Genomic DNA, 27,872 nt, shown 5'->3' with positions numbered 1-27,872 from the left:
GTTTCTGCTGCCTGAGATATTCAGTCGGTTGTGGCCATCTTCCTGATGTTCTCATGGATGTTTTCTGCCTCATCCTAGACCAGGGGTGGGCAACTCCAGGCCTTGAGGGCCGGTGTCCTGCAGGTTTTAGATATCACCCTGGGTCAACACACCTGAATCATATGATATGTTTGTTACCAGGCCTCTGGAGAATTGTAGGACATTTTGAGGAGGTAATTTAGCCATTTGAATCCGCTATGTTGGATCAAGGACACATCTAAAACCTGTAGGACACTGGGACTCGAGGCTAGGAGTTGCCCACCCCTGTCCTAGACAGTGGTTCTGACACTCACTTTATTTCGCTTGGAGTACAGTCTCAGGGTGAAACCCTTCTCACATGGTCAGGAGCTTCCTCGTCTTGATGTCAGTGGCTTCCATCTCCTCCTTTGGCCAGCTTATTATCCCAGCAGGGTGTAGGTGTTGATTACCTGGATCTTGCACTTCCCATTCAGCTGACTACTCAAGATTTGCCTAACCCTCTGCAGGCATATTTTGTGGTTGGGGCTTTCCTCTTTGTGGTTCCCATTCTGGTAATGTGAGAGATTTTTTTTAAAAATATTTTTTAAAAATCGAAACAGGGTAAGTTAAAACTGAATTATTGATTCTTAATTTGGATTCTGATGTCAGTGGTGGTTTATGTGGAGGAAAATAATTACCAACAAATAGTGATCCAACAATAAAAGACACACATCACATCCTCTAATCCAGTTTATTTTCCTCGGCAGAAAATGGAACACGATAAAATTAAAATGAGAAGATAGGACAGAATTATGTTCTTGCGTTTTTATACATTTAACTAAATATGTCACTCTATGCTAGGGTGTAAGTAACTCAAACTGATATAAGGTTAAATAAATTTTTCCTTTAAAAGGTACAGAAAGATAATTTGATTTTTCCATTTCTCATTAGCACTCAAAAAAAAAAAAAAAAAACTTTTTCAAAAATAAAATAAGAATCAGCCAACAAACCCTTCGTCCTTCACTGTTCTCACTGGAGAAGACAGCAGGAGTGGGGAGTGATGAGGGACAGAACAAACCGTGACTTGTGAGGATTAGCATAGTTAAGTGGTTTTTCTAAAGGCTTTCAACCCAAATCAACTTTTATGGAGTTATTTTGCAAAAGACGACGCCTTCTAATGTTCCTGCTGTTCAAAGAGACCCGCTGCTATTACTCCAAATTGAAAACCAAAATGGTAACATCATCGCACGTGTGATAAAGCTGCAGATTACTTTTTTTTTTGTTTTGTTTTTAAAATGGAGATTCTGAATTTGTTTTAAATCAACCACAACGTCTTTATTTTGTTGCACTCACACCTCGAGCTTAAAAAGAAAAAGAAAAAAAAAAAAAGAAGAAAAACGTCAACTTCTGCAGCATCACAAATTAAACATTGATTTTGGTAGAACAATCCTTTTAGATAAGGAGGAAGAAACATGTAACTGAACAATATGCACAGCACAAAGTCCAAGCAGTCAGACTGAGTAGGCTGATTAGGAGCAGGATCGGAAACGATGACAAAAAACAAAAACGTATGAAAGGGGAAAACCACTCAATTTCAGAATTCGCATGATATTTCTGCAGCCAAAACATTCATTAGACACCAGAGTCAGTTTGAATCTGTGGTAAGAAAACAAACAATGCCACAAGCAGTGTATTCAGTTCTTAAAGTCTTACAATTGGCTACTTTGACAAAAAGGCAAACAGAGTTTTCAAACCCATCCAACATTTGCCCTTTTTTACTTTAGAAGTTTTATTTGATGTTTTAGGTGGACATTTATCACAGATTTAAACTTAATCATCTCGCTCTCTGAAATGATGTTCTGGATGGCAATCAGTATTAAAAAAAAAAAAAAAAAAAAAAAAAAAAAAGTAAAGAAATTATATTTGAAGAATTATATTCCAAAGAGACAATCCCCAATTTATCCTACCTACAAAGAGACAAATCGCAAAATAAAAGGTAGTAATATAAATACTCAGTGAGAAGCTATGGAGACTCAGTTATAGTTCAGATATTTGTTTTTCTAAATTATTGTATGGCATTTTGGTGAAGAACTCTTCATTTGAATACAAAAATTCAGTCGTCTTCCCCTTTATGTATCAAGAACAACAGTACCACTCAGTAAATTGAAAAACGGGAGGGAAAAGGGAGAAGAGGGACTGCTACACAGAGGATTTATCTGAGTGTCTCTTGTCCATTTAGTGTGTTTGTCCGTTTCTTTTTATTTGTATTTTTCCTTTTTGCCAACAGTCTGTGAGCAGAGGCAGGGATCAGCTGTATTGTCCTCCACGACACCGTGGTTAAGCAGTAAAAACAGAGCTAATCACCGTAACGGCCACACAGGAGGGGGAGAAGAAAAAAAAAAAAAAAAAAAAAAAAAAAAGGACTGAACCATGGCAGCATCCTTGGACTTCATCACATTACCAAATGACACGCTCAAAACCTGCACAAATACACTGTTGCTAGAACCATGCATGAGCACAACTGGTTAGTGATGCCGTGCATGGGTCCAAACACGGGTGGAAGAAAGAAAGAAAAAAAAAAGAAGAAGAAGAGGAAGGTGGGGTTACAGGTTTGATACCCCGACCCCTTGATGACGACCTGAGGAGTGGTCGTGGGATAGTGCTAGACCCCTCATCCGCGACCAGGTAATGGGGGAAAAAACAAAATAAAACAAATAACTCTGTAGAATTCAAAAAAATCCAAATGGATCAGTTCAGCTGAGCATTAAAGCAGTTCACTTCCTGTACTGAAAAGAAAGAGGACAACAACAACAACAACAACAACAAAAAAAAAAAAGAGACTGAGTAAAGAGGAGGAAACCGGGGCAAGGCACAGAAGAACTGTGCATGACATACGACTGACTGGATCCGTCTCTGTGGTGTCCTTCCTCTGAAGACGGGTGGGGTTAAGGCTGTGTGTGTGAGAACATGCGATACTGAACGTAGCTCTGGAGAACAGCCACCAGGCGGCCCCCTGTTGGCCCCGAGCAGAGTCCGAACAGACGCTCCAGGCAGGAAACCAGGACTTCAACAGGGTGGCCTTAAGCTCAGATCCAGAATCGTTGGGTCAGATGCAGGATGTTACAACCACGCCCCATCCCCCTCCTCCTCTTCTCCCCCTCCCACCCGCCCCTCCCATTACCCCATTTGTCAATTCTCCTAGACCTCCTTCCATCAACACCACCACCACCACCCTCCTCTTCGCAAGCTCTTTTATTGGATGGCCGCTCACTCTGTGGCCAATCAGGAGCACTCCTCTCCGATGCGCTGGCATGAACGGCCCACCTTGCGGTCCAGCTTCACCATCTTGAGGACGGCCTCCTCACGTCCGCGGCCCAGATGGTCGAACAGACAGTCGTGTTGCTCGGGTAGACGGTGGAGCATGCAGAAAACGTAGCCTGGGAGGCAAACAGAGAAGCTGGTGAGGCAGGAAGTGACCCTAATACATGTTTTATTTAATTTTACTTTGCCAAGCTTATTGTTAAACAAGAACATAGGAAAAGAGCCCTCTTCCCCGTTTCTAGAGCAGGTCTGCGCCATTTTCTTTATACAATTTTAAGAGGATGAATGTGCATTACCTGTAATTTGTACATGTGAGTGATTCTGATGTTATAGTTTTCCCAGATTATTTATATGCAAACATTTGACAAAGATGCCATAAGCCAAACCCAGTCATTATCCAGCCCCCCTATTGAGTTTACAGTGCTTATTTATGCAATAAAAAAATATCATTGGGGAACCTAGTCTGTGAAAAAAAAGAAGAAAAAAAAAGAAAAAAGACTGAAGCAAACCAAAATACAGCATTCAAGCTTGATGACCATCTTTGCTTATACAGTGACACGTGTCTCAAAGACATCATGATACTGACCACAGCGACAGGATCCCAGTTCCTGCTGCACCAGCTCTAGTTTGGTTTGGCAGCGATAGCAGCGCCGACGGTTCTTCTGCTTGGGCGTCCCGCGGGCCTCTTCGCCGCTCCCTTCTTTCTCTTCTGTCCGTGGTCGTTTCTCTGGTGTGGCCTCATTCTCCGAGCCCGAGGCTGGAAGCAAACACAAAAGATTTAGCGCTCAACATGTCAAAGGTCGTGCGGAGCTAGAAGGCAAGAGGAAGCGGCGGTACCTGATTCTCGTGGACGTTTTGTGGGCGTGCAGAGTGTGCCTTGGGCTGTTTCTGTGGACGACACACCTACAGGTGGAGGAATAAAAGGCGAGTGAGACACGACGTGGATTGACCTCCTTCCTTTAACATCCACTCCGAGGAAAGAAAACCTACCAGAAAATAATGCCACATGTACCGATTGTACTGTGTACCATGCTTAAAATAAAAACAACTTCATCATTTGAAATTGAAGCTGAAATGTCAATACTTAAACTATTAGTCATTACATTATTCTATAGATGTTCTAACATTTTTCAACAGGCCATATATTCACTTCATCCAAACCAGCTTGACCTTTTCAAAAAGGCCATTAAATGTCAAAACAAATGAAATGAACATTTCAAGGATTTTTAAATTTGATTTTAAAGCAACCAAAACAATATTTTACAAATGATACAAAACAAAGACGTATGTATGAAAAAGTGCATTTTGAGCTCTTAATAGTGAGTTTAGGCACGATTCTGTACATCACCTCAGCATCAAACAGCAGACAGACACAGTTACCAGCAAACTCAGTAAAGCAAAAGGTGAGTAAAAATTTGGTTAATGTGCTGTTGGAGAGACTTGGATTGGAGACCAAGAGGAAAACTTATTCTGAAGTTTGTCACATGGTAAGAAACATGACTCCAAATGAAAGCAAGTATAACTCTACAACTTAGAAATGTGTTAAAAACAACATTTATCTATATTCTCTACTGCTTATGCGAGTCTGGGTCATAGGAGCAGTAGTCCCAAGCCACCGCCTCCAGCTCTCTGAGGTGTTCCTGAGACAGCTGAGGTATATAATCACTTCAACATGTCCTGACTCTGCCCTGAGAGTCTGCTCCTGGTTGGGTATGTCTGAAACCATTTACCTAGGAGACCTCCAGGAGACATCCTAATCAAAGACCCAAAACATCTCAATTAGCCGTTTTTGATGCAGAAGAGCAACTCTACTCTGAACCCCTTTCTTATATTTAAGCAGGAGCCCAGACAGCATTCAGAGTACGCTCGTTTCTGTCCCAAAGCGTCCAAAAAAAGATTTTAAAAGTAGCAATTTACAAAATAGCTTATATTAAGTAATTATTGTTGACAATCTGCTATAGACCAACACACACTAATCATCCACAACATTGAATCCACTAACCTATGATGTGAATACACTGATCATTCTGTTATAATGCAACATCCTACTGGGGAAAACTTGGTTCTTTATTAATAGTCTTTCCACCCTTGTACGTGCAGCTTCCCCACTTCTAAGACTCTGTGACGGCAGAATCTACCCCAGCAAGGAAAAGAGCTCTGACACACAGCAAAAACTGCACAAAGAACACGATGAAGAGCCTAAAGTGTTGACCTGATCAGATTAAACATGCATGAAATCCCTACAGGTCACCCCTAGAAGGGAACAGGTGATATTCATAAGGCAGGTGGTTTTAATGTTGTGGTTGATGTAGTATAGGATCTGGTCATACAGATCCGAACAGTCAGAGGCTTTTGCAGAGAACTGTGTTTTCTACTCGAGATCGAAGTTTTCCTTGTACCATGTGCCACTTTGTACTAGAGAATTACTACTGCTGCCTTTTCTATGTTTTAAAAGCAAAACCCACAGAGAGATTCATCCAGTACTTATTTAAAGACTGAAAAGGCTGCACAGCAGCATTTATGCCTGCACAAACTGTTCCAAACCACAGAGACATCATACTGCTGCATCTACAAAGAATGACTTTTAACGTAGTCTTGAGGTCCACGATAGTTGAGAGAATTCCTACATGAGGGATTTTATGAGCTCTGCAATGTACTTCACATTTCATTATGTTCCTTTGTTTCAGTGCTGCACTCCTGTGTCAGCCATGTTCTGCATCTTCCTGTGCTTGACAAAGAAAAAGAACAGTCAGTCCAGACTCCATCATCACTGCCACAAACAGCTTGTTCTGCATCCATCAATTCTTTGAGAAATACTAAACCGTTAAATTGAGCAAAAGTTTCGGTCTACTGTGACCATTAACCTTTTGCTTCCACATTTTTAGGAAAGTTTGCTCTCCTGAAAGTCAGTTTTTAAAAACAGAACAGGGTGAGTGTGAAATCATGGGCTGACCAGGCTGACCAAGCTTACCTTCCCTCATGCTGGAAAACGCGGGTAAGGGCTCTTCAGCCGACAGCTGCTCGGAGCTTGAGGGCGGCAACAATGATAGGGATTGGCTACTGCTACTGCTCATCTCGCTACTGAAAACTGGCGATTGGCTACTCCCGGTGCTTTGGATGGGCTTGGGGGTGCAGTCTTCGACTGGCTGCTTCTTTTGGACGTCTGTGGTCAAGGACAGCGAGTGAGGGAGTAGACAGGAATGCAAGGAAGAAAAAAAAAAAAAAAAGAGGAAAGGGAAAATACAAATAGTGGGAGGGTCAGGAAAAAAAAAAAAAATAAGAGGAGATAGGACATGGAGTCAAACAGACAACTCTAGACTTATGGAGTGTGGTATAGGCACTGTGCACCCCAGATCTCCCGTTATAACATCTGTAAAAGGTTTCATGCAGCTGAAAAATACATCGAAATTAGTGTATAAGAGTTATCAGGCAATTTAACAGTGATATGTGGGAGGTACATATTTAAAACCATCAAGTCACTCTAAAGACAAAAAAGAAAACATTTGGTGAAATAGTGAGTTAGTCCTCCGCCCCGACAGAGCTCTCATGTGTTATTATCTTCTGCCTGACCATTTCCTTTGGTATCCCAGTTTTTCCTGTCTGTCAAACTATAATGCATCGGCTGTTTGGTAAATATAACTGTGAGCAGAGTTTCCCCAACATCATGTTCCAGAGCGCCTCAGTGTTTATGGCTCTCTCCTCCCATTAAGCCTATAACTTTTAGCAGAGACTTGAAAATGGAGCATCCACTGAATTCAGCAATCATCTGACTCTTTCCTTATCGGTGCATTTGAGGAAAGTCAATAACCGCTGACGGGCAGCTGCTTTAAAGATCTGCATTTACACTGTAGGTGGAAACACATCTAAATTAAATTACCAGCAAACAGACAAAACTCTAGGAAACTATTTCATCCCAAAAAGTCAATTACACGATTACTTAAAACAATCAAAGCCCAGTGAACTGATTAAAAGGCATCTTGTAAAAACTGCGCTCAAATAAATATTGTGGCTTTTTAACATGCCCCGTTGTATTTGTGACAAATAGTTGCCACCGTTTTTTGGGGGGTTTTTTCTAAACATATTAAACTTTCTTTTATCAGCAATAATTTACTGAATACCTTCCAAAGCATTCTGCATTGCCACCAATAATTAAGATAGAAGGAAAATAGAGGCATAGATGGCACCTATTTTCCTTCTATGGTAATTTTTGATAAGCTGCTTCCACCATTGTTGCATATTGTTTTGTTTTATGGTTGATTAATCTGCATATTCACAGATTAACCAACAATCAAAATAATCACTGGTTGCAGCATGTGCCATCTCCATCTCTCTGCGACTGATCATTTCATGACTACCATGTGTGTATAAAAATAAAATAGAACTTTAACCTTAAAAAAAACCCAAAAAAAACAGCCTGCATAAAAGTACAAACCATCTCTAAACTCCATTACCATGTGGCTATCAGTTAACTTTACCAAGTGAAACGTGACTCAGTGAGACAAAGATAAAAATCACCTTGCACGACTGAGCTGGTTCTTGTCTTTATTCCACCACCCCAACCACCCTCTCCCCGCAGGGGAAGGTGTGGGAGGCCAGCCTAGATTTTACTTTCACCTCCACATGTGGGCTAACCCACTTCTGCTCAGCCTCCATACTCGTGTGTATCGAGTCTATTCTAAGCATTACTGCTGTCTGTGATGCTAGACACACAGCCGGGCCCTCAGGTCCTCACCGTCTACCATGCTCACTGGTTGCTATGACCACCGACAGGGCTGCGGATCACCTTCAACCCTCATCCACCTGAACCAGACTGGAGAAGTCACTGGGACAGCTTAATTCATACAATGACATTTTCAAACTTTAACTGGGCATTTTTCTCTTGTGCAATTATCATGCTGGAGAAAAATGAAAACTTTCTATGTTTTAGAAAGCTTCCAAGCAAAACAGTGAATGCAGTAACCAGAGAAACAGACAAAGATAAGTCTGTTTCCCAAATCTGCCCTCAGAGAACAGCTACCATCTTCCCAGCAAATTAAGAAAATTTTATGGAATCTCATCATCCTTTATGGAAGCAATTATCTCCTAACTTTCACGGTTTTCCTCCAAATGGCGAATACATCATTTTGGAGTGAGGCGCTTTATGGGTTCTTTCGTTTTCTGAGAATGACTCCTTAGCGTTATTGACATTCCTAACCGAAATCTGCTGGCACACCTAGCCTCAAGCTGCTGCTAGCAGTGTGTCAGGCTGTCACTGAGAATGGCTCTGCACGCCAAGAGAAAATGAACATCCAATAGTTTCAGCCATTTATATGTGAGAAGTAAGCAGCTCCAAGTAACTCTCAAAGACAAAGACACACCCAGGAGCACCCAGGGGTGCTGAAATGCATCCATCCGTGTACGGGTATGGGGATTTGAATCTCTGCAGTACAGACTTAACTCTGTAGTCAAGCAACAACTGCACAGGTGAAACTCTGGAGGCAACTGATGTTAAAAATGACACGGGTAACAAGCCTTTTCAGTTAACAGGCCTTATATACCAATGCAACTTTAAATCATTTATTGTTTTAACCATTACTACAAACTGAAACCCAGAGAGGCACAGAAACAACACTGTGATTGGCTTTGAGTACCTGCTGTGGGGGCAAAGGAATTTTTTTTCTGACAACGAACATATTGAACCAGCCACGACATCATTGGACAAAACATCACAACATTCGAGTGAAAGTCCACGTGTGTCCTGTGGCCACATTTACAGACAAAACAATCAAAGTGAACATCAGAAGCAACAGAATAGCTATCAGTTCTGTCTCTTTCGTACAGCTTCCAGCTGGCTTGTACAGAGAGACAAAGAAGTCTGGCTCATTCTCCAAGTAGAGTTCCTACTTTCGTGCATGTAAGCAAGACCTCTGATTGCAAAGTAGCACCACTTTAAATCTTTTACATTTGGAGAAAAGTCACACAGTTGGCAAACATTCAGTAAACTGAGGGATGTTTTTGGCTGCTGAAAGATGTCAGGCACCCAAGGTGTAACAGGACCCATTTGTGTCCTGTGCCTCCTTTGCTGTTGAATGATATCCAAATGAAAACCCAGAATACAAGAAGTTCCTTCTACTCGTGTTGCTTATCTCCCCCCACATGAGACAAATACTGTGCATTTAGAAGTGACTTACCAGCAAAACATTTGGAGCATAAGTTCATTGTTTTACTGGACCTGGAAAGACAAGAGAGATAATGTCAGTTTTTAACCTCCGCAGACCTGCTGTTTGTTTCCACACATTTCAACCATCTATGGTTCAACTTTATATATCAAAGAAGAAACAATGTCAAATTCCCAAACGTGAATTTAATGGGAGTCATCTATATATAAACATCTTTTCCTCCAACAGGTTAATACCTGTATTTACTGCAGAGTAGGTGAACATAAATGTGGAAGAATAATGCCACTCTGAAATCGAGTGCAGCATCAGATAATAGCAGGACTTTATCCATTTTTCAACATCTCAAATAAAAATTATGTCATATCCAGCGCATTAAAACTAACATCTTTCATAATCTCCTCCAAGGTTTAATCTCAGGATTTCAGAAATTGGGCTTTGGATTCGAGGTAAGACTGAAAGAAATAAGAGAAAATTGATAAGCAGACGGTTGCTGCACAAGAGGAGCACACGGCTGGAAGAGGGGACATTCTTCCCCACTGTTAAGCTATTGTTGCTGATGAATTTTCTGTCACTCCCTTGATTGTTTCAGCATTACTAGTTTCCTGCAAGTTGCAAGCAGAGAGACAAACATTTCATCTTAAAGGCAAATTACGCCCATCTGGTTTTACGTACTCGAGTAGATTTCTGTTGATCTTTCTGTAGCTAAAAAGAGGGAAAAAAAACTATGATATAAATTCACTAATATTTGGTTCAAGTTCAACAATAGGTAACCTGCTGTTACAATACTGAAAACCCCCATTTGAAACCCATTTGAATATGCAAACTGTGCATATATTGTCAACCTAAACTTCAACCTTCATTTGCTGTTGCATTAAGCTCAAAGAACGGCTGAGACTGACAGCACTGGAGTCCATGATAGTGTAATGCTTGCAGATTTTTACCTTACACAGATTTTATTGTTCTACCTACAAACTAGCCGGTCCCATTTGTTCTTTGTCTTTCATCTTTTTGATGGCTGCATAGTAACAGCCAAACTAAGAACTTTCAACAAAAACACAAAAGTGATTTTACAAGCTTTTGCCATGAATAGTCAGGATTTGAATAGACAGAAAACATTCTTACGGAGTTTAAAATGACCTAGATGTGACCTTAAGGTTTTTTCATTGCAAGTCCATTCAGAAGACAATGAACAGTTTTAAAACTAGTCATTTGAATCTTTTCTTGGCAGTTGGTAAGACCTTTGCCACAGGTGTGTCTTTCCCTCACCTTCTGGGCTTCTCTCCAATGTCCATACCATCACAATGTGTTTGTTCTCAGCCATTTCTGTTCACACTGAGTTCTCTCAATGGTACACAAGCTGGAACTTGGTGGGGTATTCATATCATTGTTCCTACAGGAGCTAGGTGACTAATACAGAAGGACAAGCCTGCACAGACTGTTTATACTGAAAGCAAAGAGGTGAATGATAGTACCAGACAAATTCAGTCGCTCTAAGCAAAAAAACCAAACCAAACCAAAACTGTAAGTTTGAGACAATTTTAATATTCTCATCTAGTCTTTAATAATGCTTAAATCACTAAAAGTCTGAAATTTTCCAAATAAGATGGCTTCTTTTTTCTTAGCTACATAAACCACACAGGATAAAACAAGTCTTCTACAGACAAAATATACTTCATTATGCTCCCAGGTGACGCTTCAAGGTGGAGACAAGATGGGAAAGCTTGATTATGTCCGCACAAAGGCGCCACATCCAAGTCAAATATTTTGTTTAGGTCCTCAAAACGCAACTTGTTCATCTGATAGCAGCATACAGAGTAGGAAAAAACAGACTGATAACTATTCCTTCATCTTGAATCCAAGAACAAGGCTTCACTCAAAGACAAAGTATTTTTAAATCGATTACCTCATCCTTTTAAATCCTGTTGCTCATAAGAAGTGATCAACCTGTACATTAGCTACTCTGAAGTATCCACAAATTAAAGAAACTTAAAAACAATGTTTAATATGATTAAAACTAATGTCACCCTAAAATAACACGTGATCCAGGCTGCACTTTAGCTGTAACATATCTTGGTTGCAGTTATTTATAACCTAATCAAAGGTATTTTCATCAAAACTCCATGTGAGATAGGTTTGTCTGCAATTACAACCAATGATAGCTAATGTAACATCATTATTAATGATTTTTTTTTAAATTATCATTAACTGAAGTTACTTAGCAAGTTTTACCGAGCTTACTAGTGGACTTTATAAGCTCATGGAGGCAACCTTTGCTAACAGGTGATTTCCACTGAATAGCGCCACCTTATCTGAAAGAAGTAATCAATGAAATCACTTGCGGTTTGACTTTTATGCTCAAGTTAGTGCAGGTTTGGACCCAAAATTAATCGATGCCTTTAAATCCTGATAAGCTGACATCTTAAATGACATATTATGAATAATATTGGCAAACCTGCATCAAAGCCCAGTATTTGTATTTCGGTAGTTTAGTTCCTGGTCTTAATTATCATTTCACCTTCTTTATATATTTGTTTTATGGACTTATAATAAATGCAAAAATGTTGTTTCCTGGAATAGTGTTGCTCTCAGCGCTCATTTAATTTTATTTCTCCCCTGTTTATTACCTTTAATTTTTAAAAACCATTTTACTGTCCTCTTATTGGTTTTAATAGCCACTTTATTAAATATCTGTTTCTTCTGTGGATTTAACATGTAAATTTTTAGCCTTTTTTATTATATTATTGTTGCTTTTGTTTGTTTTTAAATCAATAGTCGCATTTCATAATCATTTTATTACTTTGTCAGCTTACATTTGTCTATTGATTTAGTTTTATATCATTTATGTAGTGCTGTGCTACAGACTCTGTGGTAGCTTAAGCAGTATATTGTGCAACCGACTGGAACCAAGTCAGTCTCGCACTAGTTAATTATTCAGATATTTTTTCATTGCCTAGATTGTTGTTGTTGGTTTTTTTTTTTTTGGTTTTTTTTTTTTTTTAACTTTGGGGCTGAGGGACACCAAAAGAAAAAAAAAAGAATTTAAACAATGTAAATGTCATCAGTACTGACAAGGTGAAGGTTTGCACCCCATATTTTTTAGTAAGATGTAAAATCCTGCAAATCGTTGAATAAAACCTTGAAATCTTTTCACGAAGCCTTGGCTTTCAGGGACATGTGCTGAGAGCCAGCAGACCCCCCGCCCCCCAGACCAGGTGTTATTCTGAGCTGAGGCAGGCTGGGGCCCATAAACACACAAGGCTGCCATTCATGTCACCTGACATTGACAGGTGGGTTACTGCCACCTCCAGTTTGCTTTCTGGAAAGCAGAAAACGAAGGCAGCTGGGGAAGAGGGGCTGGTTATCAAATGTCAAGTCATAAGACTATGTTCTGTATTGATATTTGCCTCAAAGCAGGTGAAGACAGGAACAAGAAATTATCAATACTTCTGTAATGTAAGGAGGGGGGGCTTTATGGTTCCCACTGATGAGATTGCAGTAATCTTATCATACTTTATTTCCGTCATGTGGTGGAATGAATTGCATGCGTTTAATGAGAAATAACCAGTCACTTCTTATGGTTACTGCTAAATACATTTAAAAAGGTTAGTCATTTTTCCTATGGGGTAACACAGGCGAGATCAGTGAATCACATCCGGTATGCAACACACATCCACCTCTTGACAAGAGCGAATGTAAAGAGGGGCGTAAAATAAACGACAAAATAAGTTTAACAACACATTTAAATCTTAAGGTTTAAGAAAAGTAGCGTGTTAAATATTTAAATCCAGCTTTCCTTTGAGGTGGTAGACGAAAACAGGGCAGGTTTAAAAGGAACCTGCTGGCAATAAATCATTTTCTATGTCGGGTACGTCATCTCCTGGCTTCACAAATAGCCCTAAAAACGGTAAAGCACGGTCGGAAAATAACAACCGGCACTACAGGAGACGACAAAGAGTGTGAGAGCTCTAAAAAGGGGGTAAATTAAGCTAGTTTTCAAGCTAGGAGGTTATTTATTAGCCAACTTCCCAACCCCCCACCCTCGGCCTGTACAACAGAACAACAACAATGGGTTTGGACTAGTTGAACCCGTTTAGCACATTTCATCCGGATTTACCTTTCAGTTCAAGATAGCGGGTTTAATCCGGTTTCTGTCAGGTTTAACACTTACCCCCAAAATCCGCAGGGACACCTGGGAGGTAGAGTCGGAGGTTTGCTTCGTTCACTAGTGTCTCCCATGACTTCCAACACACACACACAAACACAGGCACCCACACGCACCCACACACACACGCACACACAAAAAGCCGATAAGGAAACGCGAGGCTGGGGATGAGTCCGGGGCCTGGTCGTTCAATGAGAAAAAGCCTCCAACGCTCAAATTACACAAAACGATAGCTGTCCAATTCCCCCGAAAGTCCACAAATGGGCAAAAAATAAATAAATATCGCGTCGGCAAACTCGCTTCAGCCACAAAAAGCCTTCCGTTAAGTCAAAGGAAACGGCTCAGTTTGAACTAGAATAATTGAACGGCACTCAAAGCAATCAGCTGGATGTTCGGACTTTACGACCGACAAACGACTGGAGGGGGGCGTTCCGGTGTTTCAGTCGACACCAAAAAGCTTAAAATGAACACCGCCCGTCCACCTATACGAATAAAACACAATTATGGCGACGTTAAATATGTGGGAGGGTGCGAAAAAATAAAAAATAAATAGACTGAGCAAGGCCTTCCCCTCTTGACAGTTGAGGACCACCCCTATTCACACGTCGCTGGTATGAAGTATGCTAGGCCGGAAACGCGTCCATCAAACCAGAAATGTCAATATTGGCCAACGAAATGATGGTAAAACAGTATGAACTAACAGCGCTACTACACGGAAAACATCCAGAATAAACACATATGCCAACATTTCTGAGTCGCCGTGTTTACTTTTCTCAATAACCCCGAGTGTTAGTATTGGAAAGGCAAGTGTACAGCGAGTACTGTACAGTAAGAGTAAGCCATAGATGTACTAGAGTAAAGCAAAACAATGAAGCTATGGACTAAAGCAATAACAACACGTTTTAAAACTACAGTTAACATTCTATATATTGTGAACTGTCTTTTGAGTATTTGTAAATGTGGATTATTATATTTAAAAACATTTATAAGGGAATAAGTGAAATAGCAAAATAAAGGCAAATTTATTCAAGAACCTCGTGAAGGTAGCATCAGCATGAGATGCTTTAAAAGCATCATTTCTTTACCGTATTGTTTTTACTGTTAAATGCAGTTAAAGATTGCATTTACTGAAAATGATCCCCAATATATAGTGCACTGTGCAAAAGTCTTGAGCAACCCTCATTTCTTTATAACTGCCTTCCACGGAGTTACCTCTATTTTTAGGTGGTCTTGAGCAATATTTCTCCAGGATTTCTGAGGTCTTTCAAAGTTTTTCTTTGGGCATTGGCTGCTTCTGCACTCAGTCCAGTCCTCGCACCTGACAAATTTAAAAGGAATGTTTTGTTTCTGTTTTTTAAAGCTTAACACCAACCCATGACTCATTAAAACACAATGAGTCTCTAGAGATGACAACATAGCAAAGAACCAGTTTGAAATTTTATCATTATCATACTAGCAACCTGTTGCACTAGTGTCACCCATGGCTGTCGCAAAAACACATATGAATTTCCCATTTTTTTAGATGGATCTACAACAAAGGCACAAGGAAAACTTTGATTGGTAATATCTATATATGTGTGTGTGTGTGTGTTTGCTAAAGCCTCATCAGAGACATTATCTGTTGAAGGGCTTTTGTCAAGAAACCATTGTTAGGGATGGGAAATGGAGAAAAGACTGAGGTATGCCATATTATACAAGACTTATGGAGTGATGGAAGGTCAGGAGAGAGTTACGTTATCCATTACATTATCTATTACCCAATATGTAAAACATAAGGGAGAGTCTGTCATGGCTTCGGGCTGCATTTCAGCCGGTGGTGATATTATCAAAACTGATGAAATTCTAAACGCAGAAAAATATGGTCAGAATTTGATCCATGTAATATCACCTAGAAAACAACTGATTGGGAACAGCTCAACTTTTCAGCATGACAATGATCCCAATCAGTGATGGGATGGCCTCCCAAGAGCCCGGACCTCAGTGTATGATCATCCTGACAGAGAACAGAACGGAAAGAACTTTCAATGTCTCCCAAAAAGCCAAGAGAATTTTCCTGAAGACTTAAAGAAATTACAAGAAAGCTGCCTAAGAAAGTTCAGGATGTGTTAAAGAATAAATATTAGACACACCAAATATTGACTTTAATGCTGATTAGAATTGTACAAACTATGTTTTTCCCTTATATTGCTTTATTTCCTACTTTCATAGCAAAATAAACAAATGAGTGGTGTCTCAAGACTTTGTTTCACAGTAGTGTATATACTGGGTAGTAACCGAGCCTGTGATCCTACGAGCTGTAAAAACTCCTTGGATGCCAGTTTCCTACCAGCTGGAATAAACAGTGCAACTTTTCTCACCATCAAAAACAAGACAATAAAACTTTTGACTTTCAAAACGTGACATTTTAAAAAGTTTTATGACAATAACATCTTCATAGGCAGCCGTACACATTAACACTGCCCACAAAGCTGGCGGGGCATCAGTGCCCGGCCCATTAATGTTACACTTTGATTATCAATCAGCACCATTTGGTGTGTTACAGAAGCTCTCAATACTTAAAACCAAAGGTGGACTTATTGTATTGCTTGTATCAAAGAGCTTCACTGTGTGTAACAGCAGCGATTCTGACAAGTAGGTGTGTGTCACCCTCTTACAGAAACAGAAATCAACAAACAACATCGGCTTTTTTTTTGGTTTTTGTTTTTCGTAATCACATTTTTGACAGGCATTGAACACGAGGCAGTGAGATGCAGTCACACATTGATGGTGAAAATAAGTAAAAGTACACAAAGTTAGATAAGGTATGGAGAGTACAACCTGAACAAAGCCCTATTTTTGTTCTCTAGTTATTAAGGAAGACTTATCAAACTAATGGGTAGTTGTCTTAAATGTATTGGGATGGCTAAAGAAAGCTTACAGAAACATCAGTGAGTCACCTAAGGTAGATAGGTATTTCAGGTTATGTAACAGCAAACAAAGGGTTTCCAACAAAGGGTTTTTTTTCTTCTTTTTAAATAACGCAAAAGTGCAACATCAGGACACAAAGAAAACACAGCACTGACACTTCATAAAAAAAAAAAATGCAAAAGAACTGAAATCTAAAACAACCCAGAACCACAAAGTTCTTAAATTAATTTAACATAAACAGCAAGATACCAAATCCAGCACTCCAGTACTCTACTTCAGTCAGAAGACCCAAGCTACAACCCTTATTTCTGTATACTTGAGTAAAATAAAGTGCAGATGGAAGCTGCTCATGTATCTACAGTATAAAGTTAAACTTCAGCAGCCCAAGTGCAGCCAAATTTGGTCCTCGAAGTCCCATTTTTTTCCCCCCAAGCTAATTGATTTCCCTAATCGTGTGTGTGCGCTAACCTATTCAAGTGCTTAAAATATTAAATTAAGACACTCAGTTAAATCTCGGTTTTTCCATTCTTATTGAGGTATGAATTTTAGCTATCCAAAAAAAAAAAAAAAAGGTCACACTGCAGAGTTTAGATTGGGTGTCAAAGCCTGCTATCAAATACTCCACAGCTATTACTTAATATGCAAATAGACAATTGGATTAAGTGCCATTTGGATAGAAATGCCACCTAATGTGTTAGCTCGACAGCTTTGGCAGACCTTTGAACTATTTACTTCCAAAGTTTGAAAAATACTCAACTTCTACTCTGTTAGCTATGATGGTATGAAAAGTGAGTAGAGTCAGTTTAAGACAGTTTCTTAAAAAAATAGCTTAACAACAGTACTTTCATTATTAATCGTATGATTAATGCATAAAATTCAAATACCACATCCCCACCATGGACTTACTGCTCTTTGATAATACAGTATAAACATATTTCAGTGTGTGCCTAACCTTAAGAGAAAGATTTCACCTTCATATTTTTTTAAAGGATAAAACTTGAGTCTTAGTTCCTAAAAAGTACCTTCATATAAACGCAGGAGATATGATATCTAATGTTGAGCTTCAAAACTGGGAAGACTGGAGCCCTAAATGCTGTTGCTACCAATACACCAGTCTCTAATGTTGCACGTATGACAGACGGACTATGGATTATGACAAAGACGATCGCCTTAGCAGTGTTGTTGTAGCAGTGCAGTCTGAACAATGAAGGCTGTGCAAAATGGCGTTCTGAGGTCCCCCCCGCCCCCCACTCTCCTTCCTCTCAACATCTTCCAATAAGGGGACGCTCTTAATGATGGGAAGAGGAAGAGGATGAGGAGGAAGAGGGCTGGGTGGGCAGCAGGCTGTGTGTGCGTGAAGGTCGTTGAGGTCGCTGCTGCTGCTGCTGTTGCTGCTGCGTAGTAGCTCCAGAATCAGAAGAATCCAAACCTGGGCTGCCTTCACTGACCTCGGTGTCCAGCTGGGCCGGACACTCAAAGTGCACACAGTGGAACACCTGCAGAAAGATCAGGGTTAAATGTGTAAAGGAGAAATCGATACACAAATGACTGTTTATCTCAGATACTGAACAAAAGTTAGTCTAATATAATAGATAATTATGGAAGCGACAATTAGCCACTGTGAGTTAACCCCTTTGATTGTTTTTGGTTTTCTTTTTTTAAACCATCAGCCTGGCGCCGGGCTCATTTTACAATTGCAAAATTAGAACAGTTTCAGAAAAAAATAGAAAATGAGCTTTATTGGGACATTTGTTTTATGGAAGCAGCACAAAGCACGTGTAAGGTACTGCTGTCTGAACAAAGAAAAATCAGCTCCACCTACATGTCACCATGTGCAATTCACTGTAACTGCTCAACCTTTGGGCTGGAGAGAAAATTCAAATAGTTCCTGTAAAATTAAGTCTAGGTGGCCTGTATGATACTTGGGTTATAAAGGGTTAATCATTCAATTCTCAGATGTTATGGGGCCAGATCTTCAGCCTCATCAGATCGCAGCATCCCTCTCTCTCTCCCTGTGACATGAAGAGATAAAGAACCAATGGCCAGACTAACCAACACGATTCTGCGGTGCCCACATCCATAAAATGGACGTAAAGCTGTGTCCAAGTAAACTGGCACATAACCACCCAACTCAATGTCTAACTGTTTTCTGCAAAGGTGTGAGGATGTTAACTATCGAGGAAGAAGCCCACCGCTGCTAGCACTGCGAAGTTCGCCACACTCGACAAACCTGTGGGGGCAGCGTCCGTATCAAAGACAGAATCTGACTTTGGGAGGAAGTCATTAACAGTTTCAAATGGCTCAAAAATACACAAAGAACATTAGCAGACAGTGTTTAACCTCAACTATTAGAATGTGCTCAATGTGGATCTTTTTTTGTCTTTAAATAACTTGTAAATTAGAGTCATAATTTCTTACATGGTGCAAAGGGAATTTTCTGTTCTTGTTTCTTTATTAACTTAGCTGATTATAACAGCTACTTTAGCCACCCAGTGATTTTTGAAAAGTACTCGCTGTACAATTACTTGATTAGGCACAACTTACCAAAAGTTTGTTACAATGTAAAAAGAACTTTTGGCTCCTCTAAAGCTAAAGCATTACAACAAAGAGACAGACGAATGAACCCAGATGACCATTTCAAACCATGTTTTCACCTCATTAGCGGTGTTATGAGTCCCAACAATACGGATGAAGGAAGCAGGCTGTTTATCAAACTTCAGTGTCTGCCATGATCTGTAAGAGAAAGCAATTAAAAACATAAGAACATAAGAAAGATCTTGATTTATCTCTGGTTATTATCAAAGTTTCCAGAGAGGACCCTGAAAATTTTCTATGGACCTCAGGATCCGCTTCATGAGTGTTTGTCAATAACTTTACATTTATCAATGTTCATATTCGGCTTAGAAGAGCAGCACCTACTTACACACAGATCTTCTGAAAATGAAAATAATCAACAGTTTCAGGATTAGAAACAGATCTTTATAAGACTATTCTCAGACAAAGATGGAATCCAGATGGTTCAAGGTGACTATAATCAGACAGGCCTTTGAAAAGTGATTGTGAACACACAAATCAGCAAGTTTCTCTGCTGGGGTCAAGTTCATGGATTAGTCAAATTATGTAACAATGAAAAAATTAATAGCAATCAAGAGTTTTCATTGAAAATAGCATTTGGAACAGGTAACACTGAGGTCTTAAAGGCCTCTTGTTAAGGACTTCAGGTGTTTTTTATTTAAACAGAGGCCGACTGCAGATCCTTCTTTCAATAATGCAGATTAAACATGTTCTTTAAAGCCTTCATTTATTATAAAATAAAGGCTCTGATTCCATTTTTAACCATTAAAGACACTGGAAGAGCGTCGGTAGCTTAAGGTGTAATTCAGAAAGTAAGAAAAGAAGAAGTGAACCACTTACCGACAAGCTACCCTGGTGCGGTCAATCACTTTTGTCCACTGCTGCTGGTTGGTGGAAACTTCAATGTAGTAACTGTAGGAGCGCTCATCGCAGTCCCACAGCAGCAGCCTGAACACATTTGTCTGTGTTAATGCTATTTTACCACAGATTTTTATATGACTCCAATCATAAGAAGCTGTTGGTAATAATTTATAGATATTAGGTACAGCACATGCAGAATAAAATTCTCCAGCTCTGATCTCTCCAACAGTTATTTCTTTTTTGTATACGATTCAACAAAAAAAAGCTTAAATAAAAGTTTGTCACTGGATGGAAACAAACACTTTATTGTAGCTGTGATGGAAACATTTGATTTATTACAAGTAACACAATAATGACTTCATCACAGCTGCTGAGAATTGACTCAAAGCTAACCCACACTTACCTCAGTGATCCGATAGAATAGGGCTGAGCTAGCTGGATGACGATGGCCCCAGAGCCCAGCTGATGACAAGTGTATCCCGAGTCCCAGTCGTAGTTGCGGGTGTCACCGTTGAGCAAGGCATTTCTGCTGCGACTCACACCCTCGATGACGCTGGCGCAGGCAGCTATAGTGGCCACATTCTCACTGGGCACTGCAGACATAACGAGCAGGGTTAAATGCTTAAATAAAGACACTGCAAACTACACATGCAGTGCAGACGGTCAGTATTTTGCTGCTTACCCACAAGTCCGTTCTCCAGGGTGAACGAGCGGTTGGTGAACATGCATTCAAAAGCCACGAGGTGGAAGACCTTGTTGACCGTGTTGTGTGTTCCTACAATACGAACATATCTGAAACACACAGGAAATAAATGAATAAATGAATACACGAATAACAGGTTATATCTAAAAATCTTCAGATAAGCACAAGTACACTGACACTTTTTATTGCCTCTTATGTTTTTACACTGCTTTAACTTTATCAATGCTCATCATCTGATTCCAGTGAATTTTATTGTATTTTATATTAATGAGACAGTTTTCCATCAAAATGCCTTTCTCTACAGTGAAGCACAATTAGTAAAATTTGTATTTTTTGAAGAAGGACAAAACTTCTTACAACATGGCCATGTAACACAAGAACACAAATATTAACATAAGCATTTGTTTTACGAAGTACCAATTGAATAAACATTCTTTTGACAACTCAGTTTCAGGTTTCTCTTTAGGTGGTGATATCAATTTCAAACAAGCATATCACTATACTTACTTATATTTTCACTTTTAGGGTGAATTTAAGACTATTAGAGGAAGAACGATGGTGTGATTCCCATTACTGGCAAGTTTTAGTCATATCTTCCGAGATCCATTTGACTGTTTTGGCTCTATTATCTTTAAAAGGCATGGCAACACATTATTCAAAATCAGGAGTGTCAGCAACTTCACGTCGGTGTGTCTGGGAAGGACAGACCAGCTACTGGCAACAACACTATTTGAACTCAGCCAGCTCGAGAGGTATGCAAAAATACTTATGCTTCTGTCATCACACGGGCAAACAAAGCGGTTTGTACACCGTGAAGATATAATCTAAATTAACTACATGCAGCAACCCAAATACACACCCTAATTATACACGAGATTAAGACAAGTCATGACAGAGCACAAATAAGCCCTTTGTGCAAAGCCAAAAACATGGCAAAAATGGAATGGGATTTTATAGTTTAGGCCAAGGATTAATAAGCACTGGTATAACTGGAAGCCATATGATTTTGGTTTGGTTTACCTGCAAACCCGGGGTGTGAAGTACAGATTCTGCCACGAGCGGCAGAGATACTTGGAGTGGTCAACAACACGCACCCAGTCCAGCTCATCCATTGACACCTCGATGTAGTATGAGTAAGACCTGTAACAGTCATACAGGACACTAAGTATACAAAGCATCTCAGATTTAAGAGGGAGGTTAAAAATACAAGTGCATAAGAAATCAGTTTGACTCTATAATGTGCTTTAAAATACACATTTCGGTCTTTTTTATTAAGAAGCAGCATATCTATGTAGTCAGCTCTAATTGGCCCACACTCTGCTTGGACTTTTTTATTGTTTGTTTTACCAGGATGAGACGAGAATATTTTACCGGCTGTCTCTGTCCCACAGCAGCAGGCGGATGTGGTTGATGATGGACGGCTGGCCCAGTTTGACCTGAATCCCGGCTCGGCCGTCCTCTTCGATCGGGTGTCTGGAGAAGCCGTGGTCCAGGTCGTAGTTCTGGGTGTCTCCGTCGAGCAGTGCTGACTTCAGCTCTCCTTTCACTACCTGAGCGCCGTATTTCATGGTGGCGATGTTCTCCTCAGGGACTGAAAACCAAGATTTGAAACCACGAACGAAATCACAAATTAATGCTTTCAAGAAGCAGATAAAAAACAAAATATATACACACATTACAGTTTTTAACTGCAGCTTGATGTGAACGCTAATCAAACAAAAGACAAAGAAGACTGACTGAGCATTCCCCGGTAGTTGAGGTCCATATTGCGGCTCTCAGAGCGGGTCTTAATGGCATCCAGCAGATCATCTGGGCTCACGAGGCCAGACGGTCGCACCACGTTCAGCATCTCGGTCAGAGTCATGAGGGGCAGCCGCACTGCAGACATGACCTCGTAAGTGTGCTCGCCGTCCTCATGCTGCCGGCACCAGCGGCACAACGCTTGGAAGATCTCCTTCTCACTGGCAGCAAACGAGTCCCTCCTGACCACAGTCAGCAAAGCATTCTGCAGACACAGGTAATAAATTATTCAAGAAAAGGAAAACACACCAGAAAATTCACAAAATGTAGTGCTTATAGCTTATCTTGTTTAACCACATTTCATATTACTGTAATGGCTTTTTTAACTTTAATCTGTAAAAAAGTAACTAAATTAAAAACTAATTGCCTTTAAGAAGATCCGAGGTGGTAATTCACCATCATGTGTGACCTTTCTGGGCTAAATTATGACATCAAAAACTGTGTAAAAGAGAAAAAAGTGTGGCAGAATAATATAATAAAATGAATGAATATAGTTTTTTTTTTCTTCAAACTAAAATACACGAAGGTTTAAAACGGACAGAAGGCAGCTTAGTACTCATTTTACAATCAGACTGGTCAAAGAATAAAAATCAGCAAGATGAGAAGCCCTTTGATTATTTATTATGTTAATGGTTTTAATAACACCGATTTTCAGGATTGCAACTTTCTTCTGTTTTAGGGTTTTGATGGACGCAGGAGTCGACATGTCTCTTTAGGGTTAAATATAAAAAAGGTTTAAGCCTTTAACAAAATCCTTTTTTTAATCGATAACTTATTTGATTTTACTTTTCTCAGCCACACACACTTCATTGTTATCCCTGCATATAACATATATAGCTGTTTTTAGGTGAAAGTGACAACACCCTTCACTTAATATATTATTACTAATACATGACTGATACAAGACTTGGAACCATACCAAAATAATAAATCACAATTAAAAATTAATAATTCATTTAAGACCACTTATGTATAACTTTCAGATTTCTGTAGAAATAGATTTTTAACTTGTGCAGAAGTCCTGCTTAGATAACAGTTGCCATTTGCTGAGCAGTATTGACTGTCTTTTGTAGCTTCTGCTAACTACCACTAGAGGTCACTGCATCTATATTTTTAACAGAAATAAAGACTAACACAAGAATGAAATAATTGCAAAACCTACTACAGCTCTTCTTCCATCACTCTTACCTTGGAGACTGTGAGGAAACCTTCAGAATTCAGCACTTCAGGTGCGTGTCTGTCCATGTAGGTACAGCAGGCTGCAGTGAGTGCGCTCAGAGAGTACAAGCTGGCCACGTCAAACACCAGACAGACATTGTTGGTATGCAGGATGGTGCGGAGGAAGTCGGATGTGGAATCCTCCAGAGGCTGGAGCCCGTAGCGGTGAGCCAAGCCCAGGAAGTCCAGTAGCACCTCTTCCCGGGCAGAACTGAGGCTGGCCCGGCCCGTGTACAGGTAGTTCAACAGCATTGAAAAGGCTTCAGCCCGAGTTTCCTCCAAACACACCTCTGCCTGCGGTTGTGATTCTTTCATCCCACCGTATAGCAGAGCCCTAAAGGAGGCAGAATATGCAAAAGTATACCTTTTTGTTTTTTTATTATTTCTTGCCATGAACAAAACCACGCAAAAAACAAAAGATCTAAATTCTGCTCGTTGAATGAGATGCACTTTAGATAGATTAGATAGTTCTTTACACCAGCACGATTCGATGGCAGTAGGGAACATGAGGTCTCTAGTTAAAAAGGGGAATGAGTTGTGGAACTAGTAAGAGATCAAAGTGACAATCGGGAGTGGAGTATGTTACGCTACACCCAGACCACAGTGCCACCATGCACAGTGTCAATAAGATCACGAGGACCACAAAAACATGGAAAAAGATGCCAGTGAGGCCCCAAGAAAGATGACTTGGACAATCAGCCACTGTTGAACAGGCATTGTTTAGTGGAAAACATATTTCACACCTTATAGAAGGTGGAAAAGCAAAAATAAAGTGATGCTACAGAGGAATTAAAAAAGGTATATTTTGTATTAGACAGATTTGGGAAAGGAAGCTTTTGAATAATTTAGTCATTTTAAAAAATTAAAGATTTTTTTTTCCAACTAGGAGTTTGTAAAAACTTGGTGTTGTAACATGATCAACAGAGTGAAACAACACTGCGCTGTCTTTTTTTCTTTTCTTTTTTTTTAAATTTTTTTTTGGCCAGTTTGTTACCGTAACTTGAGTATTTTTTCGGTTAAAATGAGAATTTATGTTACTCAATATGAGGTGTTTCAGGGCTGGAATTAAAAAAGGCGCCAACCTCTGGCTAAGAGACATTTAACTTTACCTGAAGTAGTGACAGCGAGCTGCCAGGATGACCCTGTGCGCCGGGAAGCGCTTTCCCTCCACGATGAAGGTGACATCGCTGTACTCCTCTCCGAGCACCAGGGCTCCGAGCTGCTCCGACAGCAGGTGGATGTGGTCGATCTCCGACACGGAGGCCAGTGGACGCAGAGGGTGACTGTTGCTCATGGTCGACGGCTGTCAGAGTTACATCTGGCACAGGAATGCACACGTTAAAACGAAAGCAAAACAGGCAGTGACGGAAAAACATTAACCTTATATTAGCTGAAGCTAAATGCTAACTGGAATGCACTGAAGGAAAATGGCTTCTGTAATCAAACACCGCTGACGTCAAATCTCATATTTTTAAAGTGCACGTTAAAAACAGTCAGCAAAGTAAAACGACAGCAGTGAAAATACGATGTGAATAAACAGCTAGCTCGGCTGTGTTGTTTACAGCCGCTGGTGTCGCGGATATTTGACGCCTCGACTAATCGTTAGCTCGAAGCTCATTAATGTCTCTTTTCTCGCTTTAATCTGTGTTATAAACTTACTGAACAGCAACCATTAACTCCGGTATTGAGATAAAGTCGATCTCAAACACACAGTCGTAGTTATTTTTTCCAAAATGCAGGAAAAAATCAGCCGTTAACCCCCTAGCTCTTCCAACATCACACCAGCGGAAACCACTTCGGGGGCAAAGGAAGAAACTTCCGGTTCACTTCTTCTTCTTCTTCTTCTTTGTTTTTAACGGCGGTTGGCAACCAACGTAAAAGGAGCATTACCGCCTCCTACTGTTCCGGAGTATGGATCAGACAGTGAGCTTACAATCTGTATCAAAAAACAAAAAACAAACAAACAAACAAAAAAAAAAAAAAAAAAAAAAAAAAAAAACCCTCACACTCTTTCATACACACCTATAGCCTTCAAAAACCCCACCAAGTCCCTCACCTGTGCCCTACTACCCTCCAACACACTCTTCAGATTAAATTCCCCGATTCCCCGCTCCCTCAATCTATTCTGCAGAACTTTTCTCTCCACATCATAACCCTTGCACCGCAGTATTACATGCTCTACCGTCTCCTCCTCCTGGCACACCCCACAAAGCCCCGTCTCATGTTCTCCTATCATCTGTAGTGTTTTATTTAACGCACAATGTCCCAGTCTAAGCCTGGTAATGACCACCTCTTCTCTCCTATCACCCCCATACAACCTACACCCTGCCACCTCCTTCTTAAAATGATACAAGTGCCTGCCCTTACTCCCTGAATCCCACCGCTCCTGCCACTCCCGAACAACCTGCCTCCAAACAATACCCTTTGCTTCAGATCCGCTACTTTTAATTTCCATCTCAGTCCTATGTTTAGTCAATGCTCCTTTTGCCAACCTATCCACCTTTTCATTTCCACTGATTCCTACATGAGCTGGCACCCAAAGAAAGTGAATATTGCCACCACAACACCTTATTCTGCTTATAGTCTCCAGAATAGTAAACAGCATACCCTGCCTTGTCTTCGAACAAAATGATTGTAGACTTGAAAGAACAGCTGCTGAGTCAGAGCATACTACTACCTGCCTGAGTTTTGAACACTCTATCCATTTCAATGCTACCAAAATTGCTACCATTTCAACTGTGTACACTGAAAGGCCATCCGAAGTGCGTCTGTTTATTTCAATATTTTTGGATGGAACTGCTATTCCAAACCCTGTAATCCCAGTATCTGGACTTTTAGCACCATCCGTGAACACATGAATATACCCAGGGTATTCAGTCGAGCTGTGAAAATGAAATGCTGACACAAGATCGACTTTTCCTTTCAATTTCCTCTTCAGATCCAGCAAGTACCAGTCCACAGGAGGGGTCTCCAATAACCATGGAGGAACCACAGGGAACACAACTTCCGGTTCAGTTAAGATCGTTTCAAAATAAAGGCTCCCAACAAAGCGTGTGTATCACATTTAATAGTTTTATTTTCATATACTTGACAGTTACATTTTTAAACATTTTATTTAAAAAAACGTATTGAAAAACAAAAATCATGAGATCATATTGTACATGCATAAACACACTCAAAAAAAAAACACAAATACTGAAACATATAAGATGCAAACTTCTAATAAAAAAAAGTAAAATAAAATTAACAATGACAATCACTGATTGCTGGAGTCTGTTTACACACCGAGAAAAGCAAAGAGACGGAGCCGTTACCGAGACAGTGAGCTCAAGTAGAGTGAAAGAAAAACGTGTGTATAGCGTCCAAAGGGAACTGTGTAGCTGCGCCATCCATCGCCCTTTATTTTACAATGTGTAAAATCAGCAGTAAGCCTCCAGAAATTGTATTACAATGTTTAGATGAATTGTTAACTTAACTTAGTCTGATATATGTTTATGTCAAGGACTGTGCTGGCAGACCGTGGGGATGTGGGGAAATAGGACCCAAAACTCAGGACTCTTCAGTGCAGACAGTGTATTTACTTGATATTATTTATATATGTTTTGCATTTAATACAATGTTTAAAAAAATAAAAAATAAATTTCAATATGGCACACTTGATTAATTGATGGAATAATAGATAGCTGCAGCCCTAACATACTTTAAAGCTAATTCTGAGACTTTTAATATTAAATATTAAATTTTACTAATAGAAATAACAGAATAAAATAATAATGGGCTACAGAATTCCAAACAGTCTGACCATAGTCACTAATTTTCATGATCTATCGTAAGTGACCCGTGAATGTGCATTCTGTAGGCTGTTCAACAACAAAGAAAGCAACTAAGGCAGTAATTGAGACATTTGATATTGCTGTGTTCATTTTAGGCATAATGAGGACAGATGACAAACATTCCCCTTATGAATACCAAATTTAAAATGAATAGTAATCCACAGAAATTATGCCATTTTACCTGCAGGTGGCATCACAACATGCTGAAACAGACATACCACTCATTTCACTGTGTCTCATACAAATGTCTCCAAAATAACAGAAAGGCCTAATCTATTTGCAGCGTTACTCATGTGCGCAAGTAACTTCCTTTTTACTTCCTCATGGTGACATGATTC

The 27,872-nt window shown here is 39.9% G+C and overlaps 2 protein-coding genes across 2 annotated transcripts; both read right to left on the bottom strand.

The window, feature by feature from the left end:
* Positions 1-734: 734 nt before the first annotated feature.
* Positions 735-14,213, bottom strand: zfand3 (zinc finger, AN1-type domain 3). Its single transcript, XM_013272260.3, has 6 exons — positions 13,645-14,213; positions 9,489-9,529; positions 6,290-6,481; positions 4,156-4,221; positions 3,905-4,075; positions 735-3,434 (listed from the first exon to the last, which is right to left on the bottom strand). The coding sequence occupies exons 1-6, from the start codon at positions 13,710-13,712 to the stop codon at positions 3,280-3,282; spliced, it is 693 nt and encodes a 230-aa protein (XP_013127714.1). The 5' UTR covers positions 13,713-14,213; the 3' UTR covers positions 735-3,279.
* A 1,805-nt stretch (positions 14,214-16,018) lies between these two features.
* btbd9 (BTB (POZ) domain containing 9) lies at positions 16,019-25,522 on the bottom strand. The gene is made up of 11 exons (XM_003446639.5): positions 25,361-25,522; positions 24,811-25,019; positions 23,672-24,035; positions 22,421-22,688; positions 22,055-22,274; positions 21,704-21,823; positions 20,663-20,772; positions 20,384-20,573; positions 19,960-20,067; positions 19,200-19,278; positions 16,019-18,041 (listed from the first exon to the last, which is right to left on the bottom strand). The coding sequence occupies exons 2-11, from the start codon at positions 24,993-24,995 to the stop codon at positions 17,835-17,837; spliced, it is 1,851 nt and encodes a 616-aa protein (XP_003446687.1). The 5' UTR covers positions 24,996-25,019; positions 25,361-25,522; the 3' UTR covers positions 16,019-17,834.
* Positions 25,523-27,872: the final 2,350 nt, after the last annotated feature.

This window comes from Oreochromis niloticus, linkage group LG15 (genome assembly GCF_001858045.2).
Source record: "Oreochromis niloticus isolate F11D_XX linkage group LG15, O_niloticus_UMD_NMBU, whole genome shotgun sequence".
Lineage (NCBI taxonomy): Eukaryota > Metazoa > Chordata > Actinopteri > Cichliformes > Cichlidae > Oreochromis > Oreochromis niloticus.
This window is presented reverse-complemented; position numbering and strand designations above follow the sequence as displayed.

Excerpts from the sequence above, each read along its gene's own strand:
- zfand3 (XM_013272260.3), bottom strand. The coding sequence starts at position 13,712 with ATGGGAGACACTAGTGAACGAAGCAAACCTCCGACTCTACCTCCCAGG. Across the intron at positions 6,482-9,488 it reads ATGCTCCAAATGTTTTGCTG|ACGTCCAAAAGAAGCAGCCA; the intron begins GTAAGTCACTTC and ends CCTTGACCACAG. Across the intron at positions 3,435-3,904 it reads ACTGGGATCCTGTCGCTGTG|GCTACGTTTTCTGCATGCTC; the intron begins GTCAGTATCATG and ends TTTGCCTCCCAG.
- btbd9 (XM_003446639.5), bottom strand. The coding sequence starts at position 24,995 with ATGAGCAACAGTCACCCTCTGCGTCCACTGGCCTCCGTGTCGGAGATC. Across the intron at positions 20,574-20,662 it reads CCTGGAGAACGGACTTGTGG|TGCCCAGTGAGAATGTGGCC; the intron begins GTAAGCAGCAAA and ends TTATGTCTGCAG. Across the intron at positions 19,279-19,959 it reads CGCACCAGGGTAGCTTGTCG|ATCATGGCAGACACTGAAGT; the intron begins GTAAGTGGTTCA and ends TTTCTCTTACAG.